Source organism: Diabrotica virgifera, chromosome 5 (genome assembly GCF_917563875.1).
Source record: "Diabrotica virgifera virgifera chromosome 5, PGI_DIABVI_V3a".
Taxonomy (NCBI): domain Eukaryota; kingdom Metazoa; phylum Arthropoda; class Insecta; order Coleoptera; family Chrysomelidae; genus Diabrotica; species Diabrotica virgifera.
In genome coordinates, this window is record NC_065447.1 from 185746615 (window position 1) to 185765143 (window position 18529).

At 31.3% G+C, this 18529-nt stretch overlaps 1 protein-coding gene across 2 annotated transcripts in view; it reads left to right on the top strand.

The window, feature by feature from the left end:
• Nucleotides 1–13368: 13368 nt before the first annotated feature.
• Nucleotides 13369–18529, top strand: part of LOC114328578 (ATP-binding cassette sub-family G member 1) — a 475585-nt gene continuing 470424 nt past the window's right edge. For both annotated transcript variants that reach the window (XR_007698348.1, XM_028277465.2), the window contains exon 1: nt 13369–13809. Coding sequence is in view for 1 of the 2 variants with exons in the window: in XM_028277465.2 (XP_028133266.1) it covers nt 13704–13809 (106 nt within the window). In the remaining variant the exon portion in view is untranslated. The remainder of the gene's footprint in view (nt 13810–18529) is intronic.

Sequence of the window (18529 nt, forward strand, 5' to 3'; positions counted from 1 at the left end):
AGCTTTATCCATTAGGCAATATAGGCAGTTGCCTAGGGCGGCACATTATGAGAGGGCGGCAAAAATACTATACGAAAAATATTTGTATATAAAAATTATGGATCTGGGTTCTGTCTTATAAAGAGTATGAAGTTCTTTCAAATTACTTTACCGCAAGGAAGCCAAAAAATTGTGCTCAAATAAAACATATAAAGAAATAAGAAAGAAAAAAGATTCCACACATTCTATATTATAATCGACACTCTGATAAGAGACCTGAATATACGTCTTTAATCTTATCGACTTATTTATCAACGTTTTCGTGTTATTAACAGATTTGCCAAAATTAAACAATGAAGAAATTATTAAAGAAGCTGAAAATCTGATACAAAATAAAGACGACCAAGATACATCATGCATACATGAATGCATTCACTTAAAGAGTCATTTGAATACCACAATAAAATCATTAATTTACATATCTTAATATTGAAAAGAAGAGTTAGTGCAGTCACTGAAGGTGGATATGAGCTACCTCCGATTTCGTTGAACCTCCATCGATTTTCATGAAAATTGGTGAGTGGTTAGAGGATATCTCAAGGAACAAAGGTGACATGGTGTCAACTTGCGCTTTTACCCTGGGGTTGTGCCCTTCTCGGGGGTGAAAATTATTTTATTAAAAATATCCCCCGAATTCGATAGAGGAACAAATTCTAAGCAAAATTTGTTACATAAAGTTATTAAAATTTTATTACACAAATTGTTTAATTTTTCGTGAGAAAAATGCATGTTTTTAACCGATTTTTCATAAATAACTCAAAAACTATAAGATTTTACAAAAAAGTTATTATTACCGAAGTTGAAGCTAATAAAAAATGAAATAAACTCCTTACTGGATAACCGTTTTAATGTTATCTAAAAGTGAGTTATAGGTAATTGAATGTAGGTATATTTTTTTCGGCGAGTACCCAAATCTAAGTATTCAAGCTTAAATAACGGGAAAATGATGCATTTTATATAAAACATAACCTTCTTTTAAACAGTTGTTAAAGTACTTAGAAATATCTATCAAATGAGCCCCCGAACAAGTTGATAGCATTAAAATTTATGCATTAAATATTTTTCAAAATTTATCTTTTAAAAATTTATCCAAAAAAGTTATTGTTTTTTTTAATAACTCCGTTAATTTTTACGATATCAGGTTTGCCTAAAAACTATTTGAAAGTTAATTTTAATGGCTATTAAACCACGTTAAATTTAATCTTTTGAACCCTTTACTTTTTTAAAAATAAAAGGTTAAATGGCCCCGGTTACATGGTTCTCGCAGCAAAATTTAAGCTTTAAACGTTTCTATCTCGGTTATTTTTTACCCTAGAGAAATAGTAAAAAGGTAAAATATTTGATACAGAAAAAACTAAAATTTCGTTATACATATATCACTTTTTACGTATATTGAGTGTTTTTGGAGTTATGTATTATCAAAAGAAAACGAAAATTAGGATAACCTTAAAAATTCAGATTTTTTTTAAATTACATCTTTTTTTCAAAAATATGCATTCTAAACCGTTCAAAATTGTTGACATCATTACTTATGCTAATATAAAGAAATTCTTCTAAGGATTACTATAAATTTTAATTTTTGTGGAAATGGCGTATGTTTTATTTTTCACTTTTTCCTAAAAAGTTCTAAAGGATTGTCTTATTTTTATCATAACTTGCTTAATTGTGATGCTGTTAACTTCTACTGCAGCTCATTTGATAGGTACTTCGAAGTACTTTGACAAGTGCTTAGCAGGTATATTTTATAAAATGCATCGTTTTCCCGTTATTTAAGCTTGAATACTTGAGTTGAGTACTCGTCGAAAAAAATATACATTCAATTAGTTTAATTCTTTAAATGAGGAGTTTATCCAGCTTTTCATTATATTCAATTTTGGTAATAATAACTTGTTTGTAAAAGCTTATAATTTTTGAGTTATACGTGAAAAACAGCTTTAAAACATGCATTTTTTCGAAAAAATAAAATTTTTGAATAACTCAAATAGTCTTGATTTATATTAATAACTTTATATAACAAATTTTGCTTAGAATTTGTCTCTCTATCGATTTATGGTATTATTAAATTCACTCCCGAGAAGGGATGGCATCCACCACCACGGTAAAAGCGCAAGTTAAAATCATATCACCTTTATTCCTTGAGGTATCCTCTAACTGCTCACCAATTTTCATGAAAATCGATGGAGGTTCAATGAAATCGGAGGTGAAAACCTGCAGTGACTGCACTAAGTGGATTGAAAGATATTTTCCCTAATTTTGACATTGCTTTGCACATTTATTTGTGCATCCCAGTTGCCAACGTGTCCGCTGAAAGGTCATTTTCGAAAATGTCAAGAATTAAAAATAACTTCCCATCAAGTATGACCTAAGAACGTGTTATAACAATTTGTCGATTTTATCAAGAAAATTTTTTTTTTGAAAAGTCTCTTTTTGAAATGATGTCTTTGATGTGATCGAACTGGAATGACAATTTTTTCTGTTATAAGTATACATATAAACATCGTAAACAGTTTATATCCATTTTTAGTGTATTTTTATTTAAATAAAAATTTCTGCAATTTTTTGTTTCGCAAAAATGGTACATGTTTGAGGGGCGGCTACTAGAGAATTGCCTAGGGCGTCAATTTACCTAAACGCGGCCCTGCTCTTGTGATATTATACCCGATAATTTTTGATAATTTCCCGTCGTCAAGTATTTTATGTTAGATGCACGCAAAAATACATTCAGTGACATTAATGACAATTAATGTTTTACAACTTGTCACAGTGAACAACAAAAAACAGGTTAGCAAATATTTAGGCGAAGATATCAATAAAATATTAGTTAAAATGATTTAAAAAGACACTTTTATTTAGGAAATAATAAATAATCTTTCTATAGATGATATACAATGTGCAACTTCTCTCACTATTCACATACATTCAAACGAACAATTTCTCACGCAGTGAGAAAAGTCGGCCATTACAGTGAGAAATATTTCTTCTCACGCGTTCTCCGCCGGTTTTCCAACATATGATCGCCGTTTCCATGGTAACATGCACAATACAAACTCAATTATTGTTGTTAGACAAAATGTGTTGAAGCAAACCTTACCAGCAATTACCTTTCAAAACTGTTCAAATATAACTGTTAATTATAATTTTAAATAAATAAAGTATTAGGCTACTGATTATATTCAAAATAAGATAGCTAAAAGGAACTACAACGTTAACGGGGTTTTATTATTTGATATGGTCAATGGACATCTATATATGAAAAAACCGCGGAGTGCTACCATTTAAAGGGGTGCGTTTTCGAGAAATGGGTGAATTAGTCCCTGGGCATAGGTTACATTAGGGTGAGTTCTATGCACTTTTGGTACAAACATATCTACATAAAAATTGTTCCTGGTTAAATTTCCTATCTAAATATCACTTTTTAAAGTCAATGGTACTTTTTTACAAAAATATATTCAAAAGAAAAAGCAGAAAGAGAGCCAAAAGAAAGAAATTTTGATTTTTGTCCAACAACTTTTGTCCACGAGGATATAGGTATAGACATTGCTTTACAGAAAAAGAACCTACATATTTCTTCTTTAAAATGTTGTTTAGTAGAGGTAATTAGGATTTCTAGTTTTCGAAATATGATTTTTCAAAATTCGCCTCTCCCAGCAATTTTGGGCAATTTTCCTTGTTATTTCGCAAATATTGTTCTGTAACTTTTTTATACGTAACTTTAGGTATATGCAATAGTACACGTAATAGGAACAGAAATCAATTACCTTTAAAATGGTCTACTGTATAACGTTGTACCATATTTTTTTAAGAGATTATGGTTTTACAAGGTTTTATACTTTTAACGATTTTTTATAATATAATATAAAAATAAAATAATATTTTTATATAATATATTATACATTAAGTATATAATAATATTATATTATATATTATATATTGTATAATACCTAATATAAAAAATAATATTTTTTACATTTTTTACGATTATTTTTGAAATTTCTCATTATAACTTTTTTTTCTTGTACATGAATATACGATATATTGCTCAATAAAGAGGGCTTACTTTCTGTTCTTTAAAATGGTGTATCATCTACATTTAAATTTAAAAAAAATTCAAAATCAAAGTCCATCTCTTCGTTAGCATTAGCTTCAATATCTTCCTCTGACACCTCAGTTATCTTAGAGTTCCCACAATTAGTACCCATGCACATGCACCCTTTGCAGAATATTGAACAACTAATTCCTATCTTCCTACAACCGTAGTTTTTTGTACATCCTTTGGTACCTTTACATGCTATTTTTTCAAGCAAAGCTTGTGGTGCAGGAGCTTTGACAGTAAATATTGGAATTAATCCATATTTTGAAGTTTGCCCGGCCGAGTCAAGTGGATCCAAAGTATTACATAAAAAATAAGATTCAATCATAACACAATCACATAAAAAAGTTTGAGGATTTTAAAAAATAATCCTAAAATCAAAAATCGTTACAAGTACTTATTACATTTTGAAAAAGCATATCTTATTCAAAAATAATCCTAGAATTTTTTATAACACGCCATTTTAAAGTAAACAGAATAAGCTTTCTTTTTTATTGTATAATATATACCTAAAAGTAGAAAAAAAAGTTATAATGGGAAATTAAAAAATAATCGTAAAAAATATAAAAACTCGTTAAAAGTATAAAGTCTTGAAAAAGATAACCTCTTTAAAAGAAGTCGTACAACATTATACAGTAGAACATTTTAAAGGTAATTGATTTCTATTTCTCTTACATGTACAATTGCATATGCCTAAAGTTACGTAGAAAAAAGTTACAGAACAATATTTGCGAAATAACAAGGAAAATTGCCCAAAATTGCTGTGAGTGGCGAACTTTGAAAAATCATATTTCGAAAAATTTAAATCCTAATGACCTCTACTAAACATCATTTTAAAGACAAAATATGTAAGTTTTTTTCTGTAAAGCAATGTCTATACCTATATCCCCGTGGACAAAAGTTATGGGACAAAAACAACATTTCTTTCTTTTGGGTTCCGTTGTGCTTTTTCTTTTGAATATATTTTTGTAAAAAAAGTATCTTTGACTTTAAAAAGTTATATTTAGATAGGAAATTTAACCAGGAACAATTTTTATGTAGACGTGTTTGTACCACAAGTGCAACTCACCCTAATATAACCTGTGCCCAGGGACTAATTCACCCATTTCTCAAAAACGCACCCCTGTAAATGGTAGCACTCCGCGGTTTTTTCATATATAGAGATTCATTGACCATATGAAATAATAAAACCCCGTTAACGTTGTAGTTCCTTTCTATTGTACATAATCAATAGCCTATATATAGATATTAAGAATATTAAATTACCTACATATATGTGGATATATATTTTATTGACATATGCGAAGAATGGACGAGTCAAAATACCGATAAAAACTTGAAAATAGAAACCAAACATAAGCAGGAAAAGGGGATGTCCCAGGTCCTAGATTATAGTAGAGCGGGCAAAGAAAAACAGCAATGGAAATAAGAAAACTCGGGACATTTAGAAAAAAATTTACACTTTTCTTGAATTCTCGTACAATATGGCATTATAACTACCAAACCTCCTCACCGCGCGCCGACTATGACTAAGTTAATTTTAAAATAGACTGAATACAGGGACCACTTTTTAAATTAAGCTTTGTAGCCGTTGTCAGTACGTCTTTAGTAATACGCTTGGTGTATTCTCGGTCTGTTCCTTATATCTAATGTTTGTATTTGTATAATTGTTATCAATAATTTTGTGGAATGTTTTAAACTTTCTAAGGTAGTCGCAGCCTTTGTTGATCCAAAGTGTCATGGGTAAACCAACGGAGTAAACAAAACGGAACGCTAAAAATGGAGAGGGGCATTTTTATTTTAAACTTTAACCCGACCAAAATATTATCACCGCGCTTATAAATTTTAGTCGCGAACAGATGTATATAGTCAGGGCCGTCTCAACCCGGGGATGCAAGGGGTGCGAGGCACCCGGGCGCCATGTCCTAGGGGCGCAAGCCGAACACTTGCTAGGCTCAAACTTGCGCTTCTTGTCCTTAAAAAAATAAAAATAACAAATACCAAACATATACGAGTACAAGTGCACTTTCGGCATTTTTTACAAAGGCTATTAATACTACACCTACGATATGCAAATGAAATATGAAACCCATTTAGATTATTCCGACAATAATTTCCAGAAGGTGACGCTTACACTATTTTGAATGTCGAGTGACAATGAATTTTTTTGTGTTTCACTCGTGATTAGAGACTCGTTCAAGTCCTTTTAACTACAGCTCTTCCAAGTATAAGCACTTAGAACTGGCGAAATTTACAGATCGTTTAAACAATATACAGGGTGTCCAGAAACTCTACCGACAAACGAAGACAGGAGATTCCTCAGATAATTTTAAGACAATTTAACCCAATTCACCTAGTTCGAAAATGCTTCTGAAGGGAGCTAGAGCTCTTTGAAGATGGCGTCATGAAATTAGTTTTTCTTAAATACCTCCAGAAGGCTTCTATTTAGAAAAACGAAAATTGGTATGCATATTTACTTTTCAGAGATGAATCGATTCCATCGATTGCAAATTTATAGTACCGGTCATAGGCGTCCGTTTTGGGTAGAGCAACGGGTATTTTATCGTATAACTTTTTTGTCCTTAACTTTTATGCATTTTGACACCGGATTATTAAATTGTGAGGGATTCTAGTACTAAAAGGTACTCTTGCTTTAAGTCGGTAGGATGCACCGTTTTCTAGAAAAATCGATTTGAAAGTTTTTCGTTTTTGTAATTTGAAAAAAAAATTGAAAGGACTTTACAACAAAAAACGAAGTATTTTACCAACATAAAGTAAGAGTAACTTTTTGTACTCGAATACCTCATAATTTAATAATCTAGTGTCAAAAATGCTCGAAAATTCAAGACAAAAACATTATGCTATAAAATAACTGTTGACCTACCCAAAACGGACGCCTATGACCAGTACTAGAAATTCGCAATTAATGAAATCGATTTATCTCTGGAATATAAATAAATGTACGAGTTTTCGTCTTTCTAAACAGTTTTTTTTTTGAAATTTTTTTTTGTAATTCAGAAAGTGAAAAATTTTCAAATCGATTTTTCTAGAAAACGGTGTGTCCTACCGATTTAAAACAAGAGTACCTTTTAGTACTAGAATACTTCACAATTTAATAATCCAGTGTCAGAAATGCATAAAAGTTATGCGATAAAATAACCGTTGCCCTACCCAAAACGGACGCCTATGATCGGTACTAGAAATTTGCAATGTATGGATTAGATTTATATGTTATATATGTGTTACAAAATTAGACCAAAATATCAACAGAATATTGAAAACCGCATGTCGATACCTTTTTTCTATCTCGAGATATCTTAAGAAATGTATAAATTGTAAACAAATTGATAGTGTCACCGGTAAACGAAGTTAAGGAAATCAAAGTGAAATCAGATAGTGTGCTATGGAAACAAATTAGAGCGGGACACTTGCGGAGTGCCGACAGAAGTGAATATTTCTCATAGATTCAATTATATTCGGTTCGATTCAATTCGATTCCATTTAATTGGATTTAATTTTATTTATTATCATTATGCTTATAATTTAATATATTTAAAATATACCCAATTTAATACATAATATATATGGTTTGTCAAACGAGTTTGAAAATCTTACAATCGCCGAAATTTTTAAACTTTTTGTTACGTTTGACAAACTGTACTAGTGATTTTAACCATTAATTTTAGAATTAGCAAACTTTCAAAAGAATTTTTACTTCAAATTTGATAGTGAATTTAATTGTTATTATATAAAATGAATAGGATGTTTAAAAATACAATTTAAGGAAAGGTCGGTTGAAAGGAATAATGTAATCAACAAATTTAAAAAAGTCACTTTTGTATAACGGACTCCCCTTTAATGAGAGTATCTAGAAATAAATGAACTCTTCCATGCATTATTTACGATTAAAATTTACACGAAGTATTTACTATACTTCATCAGTAATTAAATTTTTAAATTAAAAAATATCGGTTACATTATTAAGAAAAATAATAATTTAAAGCTTTATGTATCTTTATATCTTATTAATCCTAATTTTAACGGGTAAAATCACTAGTATATAATATTATGTATTAAATTAGGTATATATTATATATTTATATTAAATTATAGATATAATATATATATTAAATAAAATTAAATCTAATCGAATGGAATCTAATTGAATCAAAAGAATATAATCGAATCTATAATAAGTATTCACTTCTGTCGGCATTCCGCAAGTGTCACCCTTTAATTTTTTTCACAGCACACTACTTGTTTCCACTTTGATTTCCGTAACTTCGTTTACAGGAGACATCATCAGTTATGTTTAAAAATTAACACGTTTCTTAAGATATCTCGAGATAGACAAAAGGTATCGACATGCGGTTTTCGATATTCTGTTGATAATTTGGTCTAATTTTGTAATACAGGGTTAAAAGTGCATACTTGTGTTTAATATTTTCCAAAGAAAACTAGATTTCTGAAAAACATAAAATAGCGCCCCCTAGCTGGCATATTACTTATTAGGCTGTTTTGTAATTATAACTTTTACATTAACGAAAAAGATCTGTTTTCAACGAGACCAAGTTTTCAAAAATCGATTAAGCAGAACCGGACTTACAGCCATTTTTCATAACAAGGTTCCCACTCACCCCCACCTCTTATTTGCAAAGGTAGAGTTACACTTGTGAAATCAAATATTCTCAGAATTTTGCGAAGAATACGATGATTGGATTTTTAGTGCCCTTTCATTATGTAAATTTTGTAAAATTTTGATTTTAAAATTTTTGACATTCAATTACGCCCTCTAGCGGTGGACTTACAAATATGAAAATAATTTCCAGGCTTTTCTCGAGGTAACTTTTGTTATAAAATTTTTTTTCCCAAAGCTGTACTATAAACGGTTCCTGAGATATGGTCGAGAGCCATTCTTATTGGGACACCCGGTACATGAGATGTACACTGAAAGCTTCAACAACGTACACTGTACGTTTGTAGCGGACGTTCTATGGACGTCCAATTTTGTGCACTCTGGACGTTCGTTGGACGTCCATCGGATGTCCATTGTACCTTAGAGGGACGTCCATTGGACGTTCCAATGTACACATATGTACGTCCATTGGATGTCCATAAAACGTACTTGTGCTATCTGGGATGAACCATATCACCGTAGTAATAAAAACCTTTGCCAACTTAAAAACCAAAAAAAAGTAGACTTTGATATACCTGAGTATAGTGTTAAGAGATTGTTCTTTTTTGAATACTGAAACCATGTTTTTTAAAGTATTATAAATAAAGAAGCAAACATAATTAGTTTTAATTTTAGCGTACCTATATAATCTTCTGACAAAAGGGGGCGCAAAGATGAGTCTTGCACCCGGCGCCGTGTATGCTTAAGACGGCCCTGGTGTATAGACGTATGTTGTAATGTACACACATATTATCCGCACCGAGCCCACACCGCATCCGAGCCGCCATGGCTATTGGCCAGCCTTGCAGAGACAGCATGGCCATTGGCCAGCCATGCTGGCTCGGACGCGGTGCGGGCTCGGTGCGGATATATGTGGCCCAACCTTTAAAGTGGAAGAATATTAGTCAATTTCGATGATATGGTCATAGCGAAATAATGATCAGTATAGGTAGTTTTTACCTATAGAGGATATTTGATCGTTGGTTACGATATAGTACAAGAAAATGTCACATTTCATTTGAATGACGGTTTTGTTGCAATACCGTTGCATTGTATTTGATAAATTCATTAGAGGGATCGTTCTGGACATATCAAAAGAATGTTATAAATGTTTAAAATTTCGCAATCTAAATCACTGTTTAGCCGACTTAAAAGTGGAAGCATATTATTAGTCAATTTCGATGGTATGGACATAGCGAGATACCTAATGATTAGTATAGTTTTTATAGGGGATATTCGATCGGTAGTTTGAATATAGTACAAGATGTCACGTTTCATTCGAATGACGGTTTTGTTACAATACCGTTGCATTGTATTTGATGAATCATGAGAGAGATGGTTTGGGCATATCAAAAGAATGTTTATATTTAATATTTCTGAATGCAAGTATTATTAGTCATCTTCGACGGTATGGGCATAGCGAAAAAATGATTAGTATAGTTTTTATACAGGATATTTGCCTGTTGGTTTGGATATTGAAAGAATACTGTTGACAATGCTCTAAGTACCAGCAGTAAGACAATGCTACCTCGTACAGAATCTTCGTTGCAATATTCGTATTCAGGGACCTCAAAAATCCCGAGATAAAAAATTTCAACTATTTTCATAAACGAATTTTCATAGAACTCCATGATATGACGTAGATACCGTGCTCCAGGTACCTCCTACAGCATCTTCGATGTAATATTCGTGTTCAGAGACCTCAAAAACCTTGGGATAACAAGTTTCAACGATTTTCATAATTAATTTCCATAAAACTTCAGGAGACTGTTTCGTCGGCCTTCAGGTCAGCTTCGCCGATCCAATGTTCCATTTCAGCGACCTCAAAAACCCCAGGGTATGCAAATTGAACTCATTTCCATGATTATTTTCCTAGTTGTGAGTTTTTATTTTTTGAACACTTTGAGATGCACTTTGTAAAACGCATTTTCCGCCTACAACAATGCAATTTTCAATTGTCCTCCATGCGAAGTGGTCAATAATTTACCTGAAGCTCTCTCGAATCGAATACAAGAGGTTTCCTAACATAGGCGTAACCAGGGGGTGGTTTTGGGGGTTAACCCCCCTTTTGGATGTACTTTGAGCTCTATACGCTTAACACCATTACTATTCCATACCCCCCAGAGACCTTCAAGTAGACGTAACCTCCCCTTAGGATCATCCTGGTTACACCTCTGTTTCCTAACGATCCGTCTTACTTCAAAAAGTTTAGGCGATTTTAGTGCTTTATTGCTTCGCCTAGTAGGTATTTTCAAGCAGGGCCGCGTTTAGGTCAATTGACGCCCTAGGCAATTCTCTAGTAGCCTCCCTTCAAACATGTAGGTACCATTTTTGCGAAAAAAAAAAATTGCAGAAATTTTTATTTAAATAAGAATACACTAAAAATGGATTTAAACTACGATGTTTATATACCTACAATAGAAAAAATTGTCATTCCAGTTCGATCACATCAGAGACAGAGACTTCTTTTCAAAATAAATTTTGTTCTTGATTCTTGACAAAATCGACAAATTGTTAACACTGTCTTGCGTCATACTTGATGGGAAATTATTTTTTATTCTTGACATTTTCGAAAATGACCTTTCAGCAGACACGTTGGCAACTGGGAAGCACAAATAAATGTGCAAAGCAATGTAAAAATTAGGGAAAATATCTTTCAATCCACTTAGTGCAGTCACTGAAGGTTTTCACCTCCGATTTTGTTGAACCTTTATCGATTTTCATGAAAATTGTTGAGTAGTTAGAAAATACCTCAAGGAACAAAGGTGACATGATGCTAACTTTCACCGTGGTGGTGAAAACTACCACTTTACGTGGGGGTGAAAAAAATGTTAGCATAAATCGATAGAGAGACAAAATCTAAGCAAAATTTGTTATATAAAGTTATTAATATAAATCAATACTTTTTGAGTTATTAAAGATCAAAGATTTTATTTTTTCGAAGTATCTTAAATAACGGGAAAACGATGCATTTTATAAAATATACCTACTAGGTACTTGTCAAAGTAGGAAACTTGTCAAAATATACCTACTTCGGAGTATCTATCAAATGAGCTCAAGAAGAAGTTAATAGCTTCACAATTAAGCAAGTTATGATGAAAATAAGAGAACCCTTTAGAACATTTTAGGAAAAAGTGAAAAAAAAACATACGCCAAAAAAATATATATTCAGTTACCTATAACTCACTTTTAGTTAAAATTAAAAGGTTTTTCTACTAAGGAGTTTATTTCGTTTTCTATTAGCTTTAATTTTGGTAATAATAACTTTTTTGTAAAATCTTATAGTTTTTGAGTTATCTATGAAAAATCGGTAAAAAACATTCATTTTTCTCACGAAAAATTAAAATCTTTGATCTTTAATAACTCAAAAGTATTAATTTATTTTAATAACTTTATGTAACAAATTGTGCTTAGAATTTGTCACTTTATCGAATTCTGGGGATATTTCTAATAAAATAATTTTCAGCCCCGAGAAGAGGTGGCATCCATCCCCAGGGTAAAAGTGCAAGTTGAAACCATGTCACCTTTTTTCCTTGAGATATCCTCTAACCACTCACCAATTTTCATGCAAATCGATGAATGTTCAACGAAATCGAAGGTAATAACTCATATCCACCTTCAGTGACTGCACTAACTCTTCTTTAAATATTAAGATATGTCAATTGGTGATTTTATTGTGGTATCCAAATGCCCTTTAAGTGAATGCATCCATGTATGAATGATGAATCTTGGTCGTCTTTATTTTGTAGCAGATTTTCAGCTTCTTTAATAATTTCTTCATTGCTTAATTTTGGCAAATCTGTTAATAACACGAAAACGTTGATACATAAGTCGATAAGATTCCAGACGTCTATTCAGGTCTCTTATCAGAGTGTCGATTATAATTATAACATAGAATGTGTGGATCTTCATCTCATCACTAGCTGAAAAGTTTAGTTGATCATCGGCCCCCTCGTCAAATTGAATTTATCTTTCTTACTTCTTTGTATGTTTTATTTGGGCATAATTTTTTGGCTTCTTTGCGGTAAAGTAATTTGAAAGAGCTTCATACTCTTTAATGACAGAACTTAGATCCATAATGTTTATATACAAATATTTTTTGTACAGTATTTTTGCCGCCCTCTCATAACGTGCCGCCCTAGGCAACTGCCTATATTGCCTAATGGATAAAGTGGCCCTGTTTTCAAGAAATGAAAGTAATTTTGAAATGAATGAAAAATTCGCTTTTTTGCTTATATGACCCAGTAATGAAAAATCATGACCAAGTAAAAATTTCAATACCCACTAGATGGCACGCCTTTTGTATTGAGTTCCCCCACCATCATAATAATCCAGTGGAAAATAGCATCCAGTAATTTTTCGATTTCGAAATATGTACTGCGTTTCCTGGAGTAAATCTCTCGGCGCGCCGACTATGACTAAGTTAATTTTAAAATAGACTGAATAAAAGGACCACTTTTTAAATTAAGCTACAACGCCGTCAGTAGGTCTTTAGTTAGTTTGATAGGCTGTGCATTTGTATCATTTGTATGACTTATGACTTTGTATTATTGTTTGTTGTTATCATAATGTGGAATCTTTTAAACTTTCTAGGGTAGTCTGCATCTTTTGTTGATAAAAAGTGTTGAAACCAACGGAATAAACAAACCGAGCGCTAAAAATGGAGAGGGGCATTTTTATTTTAAACTTTAACCCGACCAAAATATTATCGCCGCGCTTATAAATTTTAGTCGCGAACAGATGTGCATAGACGTATGTTGTACTGAAACGTGAACTGCGCAACGCGTGTGCTAGTCTAGTCGATACTTTTAAATACTTCGTTACGTTTGTTTACCTCTCGATTTCTGTACGGTTTTTGACGTTTTTTGTTAGATGACTTAGTGCTAGTGATATATTAAAATGGAATTGCATTCTAGGAACACATCCCTGAGGCATTTGCCGAAAAGACCTCCTGTCGATATCGAATTTCACGATGTCAGTTACACTGTGCCCCAAGGAAGAAAAGGTTAGTTCACTTCCTTAATTAATATTGATGAATGTATTGTTCGATCTGTCGGTCAGGCAATTGGTGTATGGAGATGATTGGTTTATGAGCGTTTTTTAGTAATTTCGTTCAGAACAGTTACTTTTTCGAGTAGTTCTCTTCAAAACTGAACAATGCATTAGGTTGCGGTCAAATAGAATAAATTATATCTTACAATGGTTAACCATATTTTGAAAATTTAAATATTATTACACAATGGACATGTTTATTTCATTTTTTTATTAATACCTGATAGGTACTATATCCAGACGTCGCGCGTTGGCGTCGTATGTAGAAAAAAAGTACCTATAGTCGAGGAAATGAAACTGAAAAAATGGGAAAACCTCGCAATTTTTTCGTCCAGCATCATCGATTTGTACAAAAATTTGGGATTAGGCTCATTTCACCCTCTAGTTTATTTTCTATATTGAGCCGTTGTACACTTTTGGTTTTTTAAGGGTGAAAATTACCCCTAAAAAACTACTTTTAAAAAATTATAAAATAACATTTTAAACTTTAATATTGTCAACATTTGGTTCTTATTAGTTACAATAATGATTGTTTTATGCTTTAAGATATACTTTTAAAATATTTCAACCCTTAAAACCACCCTTGTTGGAGCTATATATAAAAAATTACTTATCCTAAAAGAATAATTTCGGCTTGCATCGATTTACATAAAAATTTGGGATTAGGATCATCTCACTCTGTACTTCATATTCTGTAACATGCTCAAGGGCGTCGATTATTTTTAGGGGTGTACACTACCCCTTATTGTCAAAAATTATATAAAAACATTGTAAACTTTAATATGGGTAAAATTTGGTTTCGATTGGCTAAAAATAATGATTGTTTTATGCTTTAGGATATAATATCATAATATTTCAACCCTTAAAAACCACCCTTAAGTACATTACAATTTTTTATTTTTACAAAAACACGAATTTACAAATATGTAGAAGTACAAAAATACAAATAGTTTTTAAGTCATCTTCCAGTATACGAACCAGTTCTGTGGTATTATACATGCATTGAAAATGTTCCTTAAGCGGACTATTCGAATATTTCGAAAAAAGAATTCGTTTTATAAACATAGCTCCTTCATTTTTGGCGATAAAAAGTTTTTCAAAAATTATTTTGAAGGATTTTTGAAGAGCTATAAGACTTCAAATTAAATTCCGTTAGATCCCTTAGTTTTTAATTGGGGTGAGTTTAAAGGGCTCGAATAAGGGGGTGTTTGCTCGTAAATAGAGGTTTTAAACAGCTATAAGTATCTCGCTTTCACTCAAATGAAAATCTATGCACAATATAATTTTAATTTTTAAAAAAGCTATAATTTAGTAATCTATCATTTTTTTCGTATCTCCAGTATTTTCGGAGATATTTTGTAAAAAAATCTTTTTTCCTTTAAACTCCAATTTTTCTAAAATTATGACTTTTAAATAGGTCAAACTTCTTGAGTATATTGAAAATACAAATATACAAGGAACTACAGAAAAGTGAAGACCAATTTTTAATTAGGAGGGTAGTTAGGGGGTTATTTTCACTGATTTTTTCGTAGAGAAAAGCAGGTACCGACCTTTTTTTAAACATAAGTCGCTCTATTTTCATGTTAAAATTTTTTTATTACTATTCTTTGAAAGGTTTAATTGTATACTTGAAGAAACATAATTTAAGTTTTCCTCTAAAAATGCAAAGTTTTGCCGTTATTTGGATTGAATATTTCAAATTATGCATTTGACGAGAAAAGCTAACCTTTAACATGCCATATCTTCTTTTGTATTATTATTAAAGATATTATAGAAAAACAATTTAGTTTGTGTTACTAAAAGATACAATTTTGTTATCCACAGTTTTTTTTGATTAAATGCATATTTTTCGAGGTATTCTCAAAAAACCCTCTAAAAAATCGATTTTTTCGACGAGAAACTGTTACTTTCAAGCACGAATAACTCCAAAAATATTAGTTTTACGAAGGAAATGTAAAAAACATTCTTTTCTTAGAATTACTCTTTACAGCGATTTTATGGTTAAAATGTAATAATAAAATTCCCACACCCGAGATGGGGTGGTAACCACCCCCAAGGTTTTAGCGTACAGCGGCATAGAAAATGATCCTTGGACTATTCCCTACCTTCTATGAAAATTTTAAGTAAATCCATGCTGGACGAAAAAATTGCGAGCCAAAATGCTTCATTTCCTCGATAGTCCAGAGTAACAGCCAGGGTACTGAAGCGTTTTTTCGACAGTTAATACCAGTTAATACCAGTTAATACAGCAAATTGTAACTATTTCCTGCGTAGGATCTGGCGGCCATTTTTATTTATAAACAATTAAGTGTCAAAAATTGGCATTTTTCACTTTTTTTTCAAGTCAATGGAAAACAGGGAAACTTATGGTTTTTTTAGTACAAATATCTTCAAGATTATGGAAAAAGCTTTAAAATGACGTATTACAAAGTTTGATATACTCATTTATTGTTAATATAATTGCGAAAAAACGTCGGAATTGCAAAAAAAATTATTTTCGCAATAACTGTTGTAAAGATTAGTGTACAGCTTTGAAATTTTTGTCAAATAAGGGTTCTTTGGTGCTTAATATGTGATAAAAATTTCAGTTTATCCCAGAGAGCATTTTTTTGCAATAACATAAGTCAGAAGAAAATGACGTTAGAACCATTCCACAAGTGTCAAATGAAAGAGCAGGAGCTATATTTTCAACTTGGTTTAAAAAAAGTGAATAAAAAATGCATTTATTAGTAATAAATAATTATGCAAAAGTATCATAAATCTTTCCTTATAAACTTTTTATTTTGTTAAATAAGAAATTATACATATTTATTACAATTCTTTATCAATAATGATATAGATAACATTACTTGGTAGTTGTGCACTTATAACAGGGTAAAAAAGTTAATTTTTTTGGAATAAGTTATTCAAAAAGTTTATAAACAAAAATTTACGATACTTTTGCATAACTATTTATTACTAATAAATGCATTTTTTATTCACTTTTTTAAACCATGTTGAAAATGTAGCTCATGCTCTTTCATTTGACACCTGTGCAATGGTTCTAAGGTCATTTTTTTCTGATTTATGTTATTGCAAAAAAAATGCTCTCTGCGATAAACAATTTGAATAAAATTTAAACAATTGAATGAATCGCTTTGAAATTTTTATCACATATTAAGCACCAAAGAGCCCTCATTTGACAAAAATTTCAAAGCTGTACACTAATTTTTACAACAGTTATTGAGAAAATATTTTTTTTTGCAATTCCGACCTTTATTCGCATTTATATTAACAATAAATGAGTATATCAAACTTTGTAATACGTCATTTTAAAGCTTTTTCCATAATCACGAAGATATTTGTACTAAAAAAATCATAAGTTTCACTGTTTTCCGTTGATTTGAAAAAAAAGGGAAAATGCCATTTTTTGACAGTTAATTGCTTATAAATAAAAATGGCCGCCAGATCCTACGCAGGAAATAGTTATAATTTGTTCCTATAGGTATTATCTGTCGAAAAAACGCTTCGGTACCCTGGCTGCTGAAGTGTCACGAACAGGGTATATTTTTGTCTTATTACCCTGGCCTACGATTACTAAAGCTACTTCTTATGGTGCCGTACGCATCTAAACATTCCGTATATGTATTTGGACCATAGGAGTTTTCTATTGGTTCGTTGCAGCACGCGGTAATATTTTAACCAATAGGCGGCGAGGTTCCAGATGCATATACGGAATGTTAGTCGGTCCCAAATTCATATACGGAATGTTAAATATCGTACACCTAAAAAGATAAGTTTTTTTAGAGTCTTTTAAAAGGAGATTGATTTTAAAATACTTGTTACTGTATTATTAAATAAAAATAAAACAATTATAGTATTTCGAATGTTATTTGGTGGGAAATTCATATGCGGAATCTTAATTATTCGTAGACCAAAATAAATATATAAACCAGAATAAATAATATTTAAAACACAACCGCAAACGTTATAACCAAGTTAACATTTATTTTCGTCTGATAGCACACATCCCTAAACTTCAACAGAATTGAATTGCATAGCTGAAACAGATCTAAACTACTTAACGACACGTGCAAGTCATTAAAAATTCTGAGAAAGCGAAATCTTAGTCAAATAAAGAAATATGTCTCTCAAATCTATACCATCCCATTTATGAATTTCGCACCAAATAGGTACCTAATCATTGTTTTATTTTTCTTTAATAATACATCAATAAAATAGGTATTCTAAAATCAGTCTCCTTTAACTGAGTAATAAAAAGTCCCATTTTTGGTCTACGAATAATTAACATTCCGCATATGAATTTCGCACCAAATAACATTCGAAATAACCGGAGGGACCGCAGACGTTCGGAAACAATTAGCGTCTCTTTGCAAAGACAATGACGTCAACTTTGCAAAGTAACAAGACATTTACTCAACACACACACTACACATTACTCCCCTGACTTAGTGATAAGCTATACAATTACGTGGCTAAAGGTTCTAGTTCTAAACCAAAGCCAGAATCAGAGAAAAAAAACATTCGAAATACTATAATTGTTTTATTTTTATTTAATAATACAGTAACAAGTATTTTAAAATCAATCTCCTTTTTAAAAGACTCTAAAAAAATTTATCTTTTTCGGTGTACGATATTTAACATTCCGTATATGAATTTGGGACCGACCAACA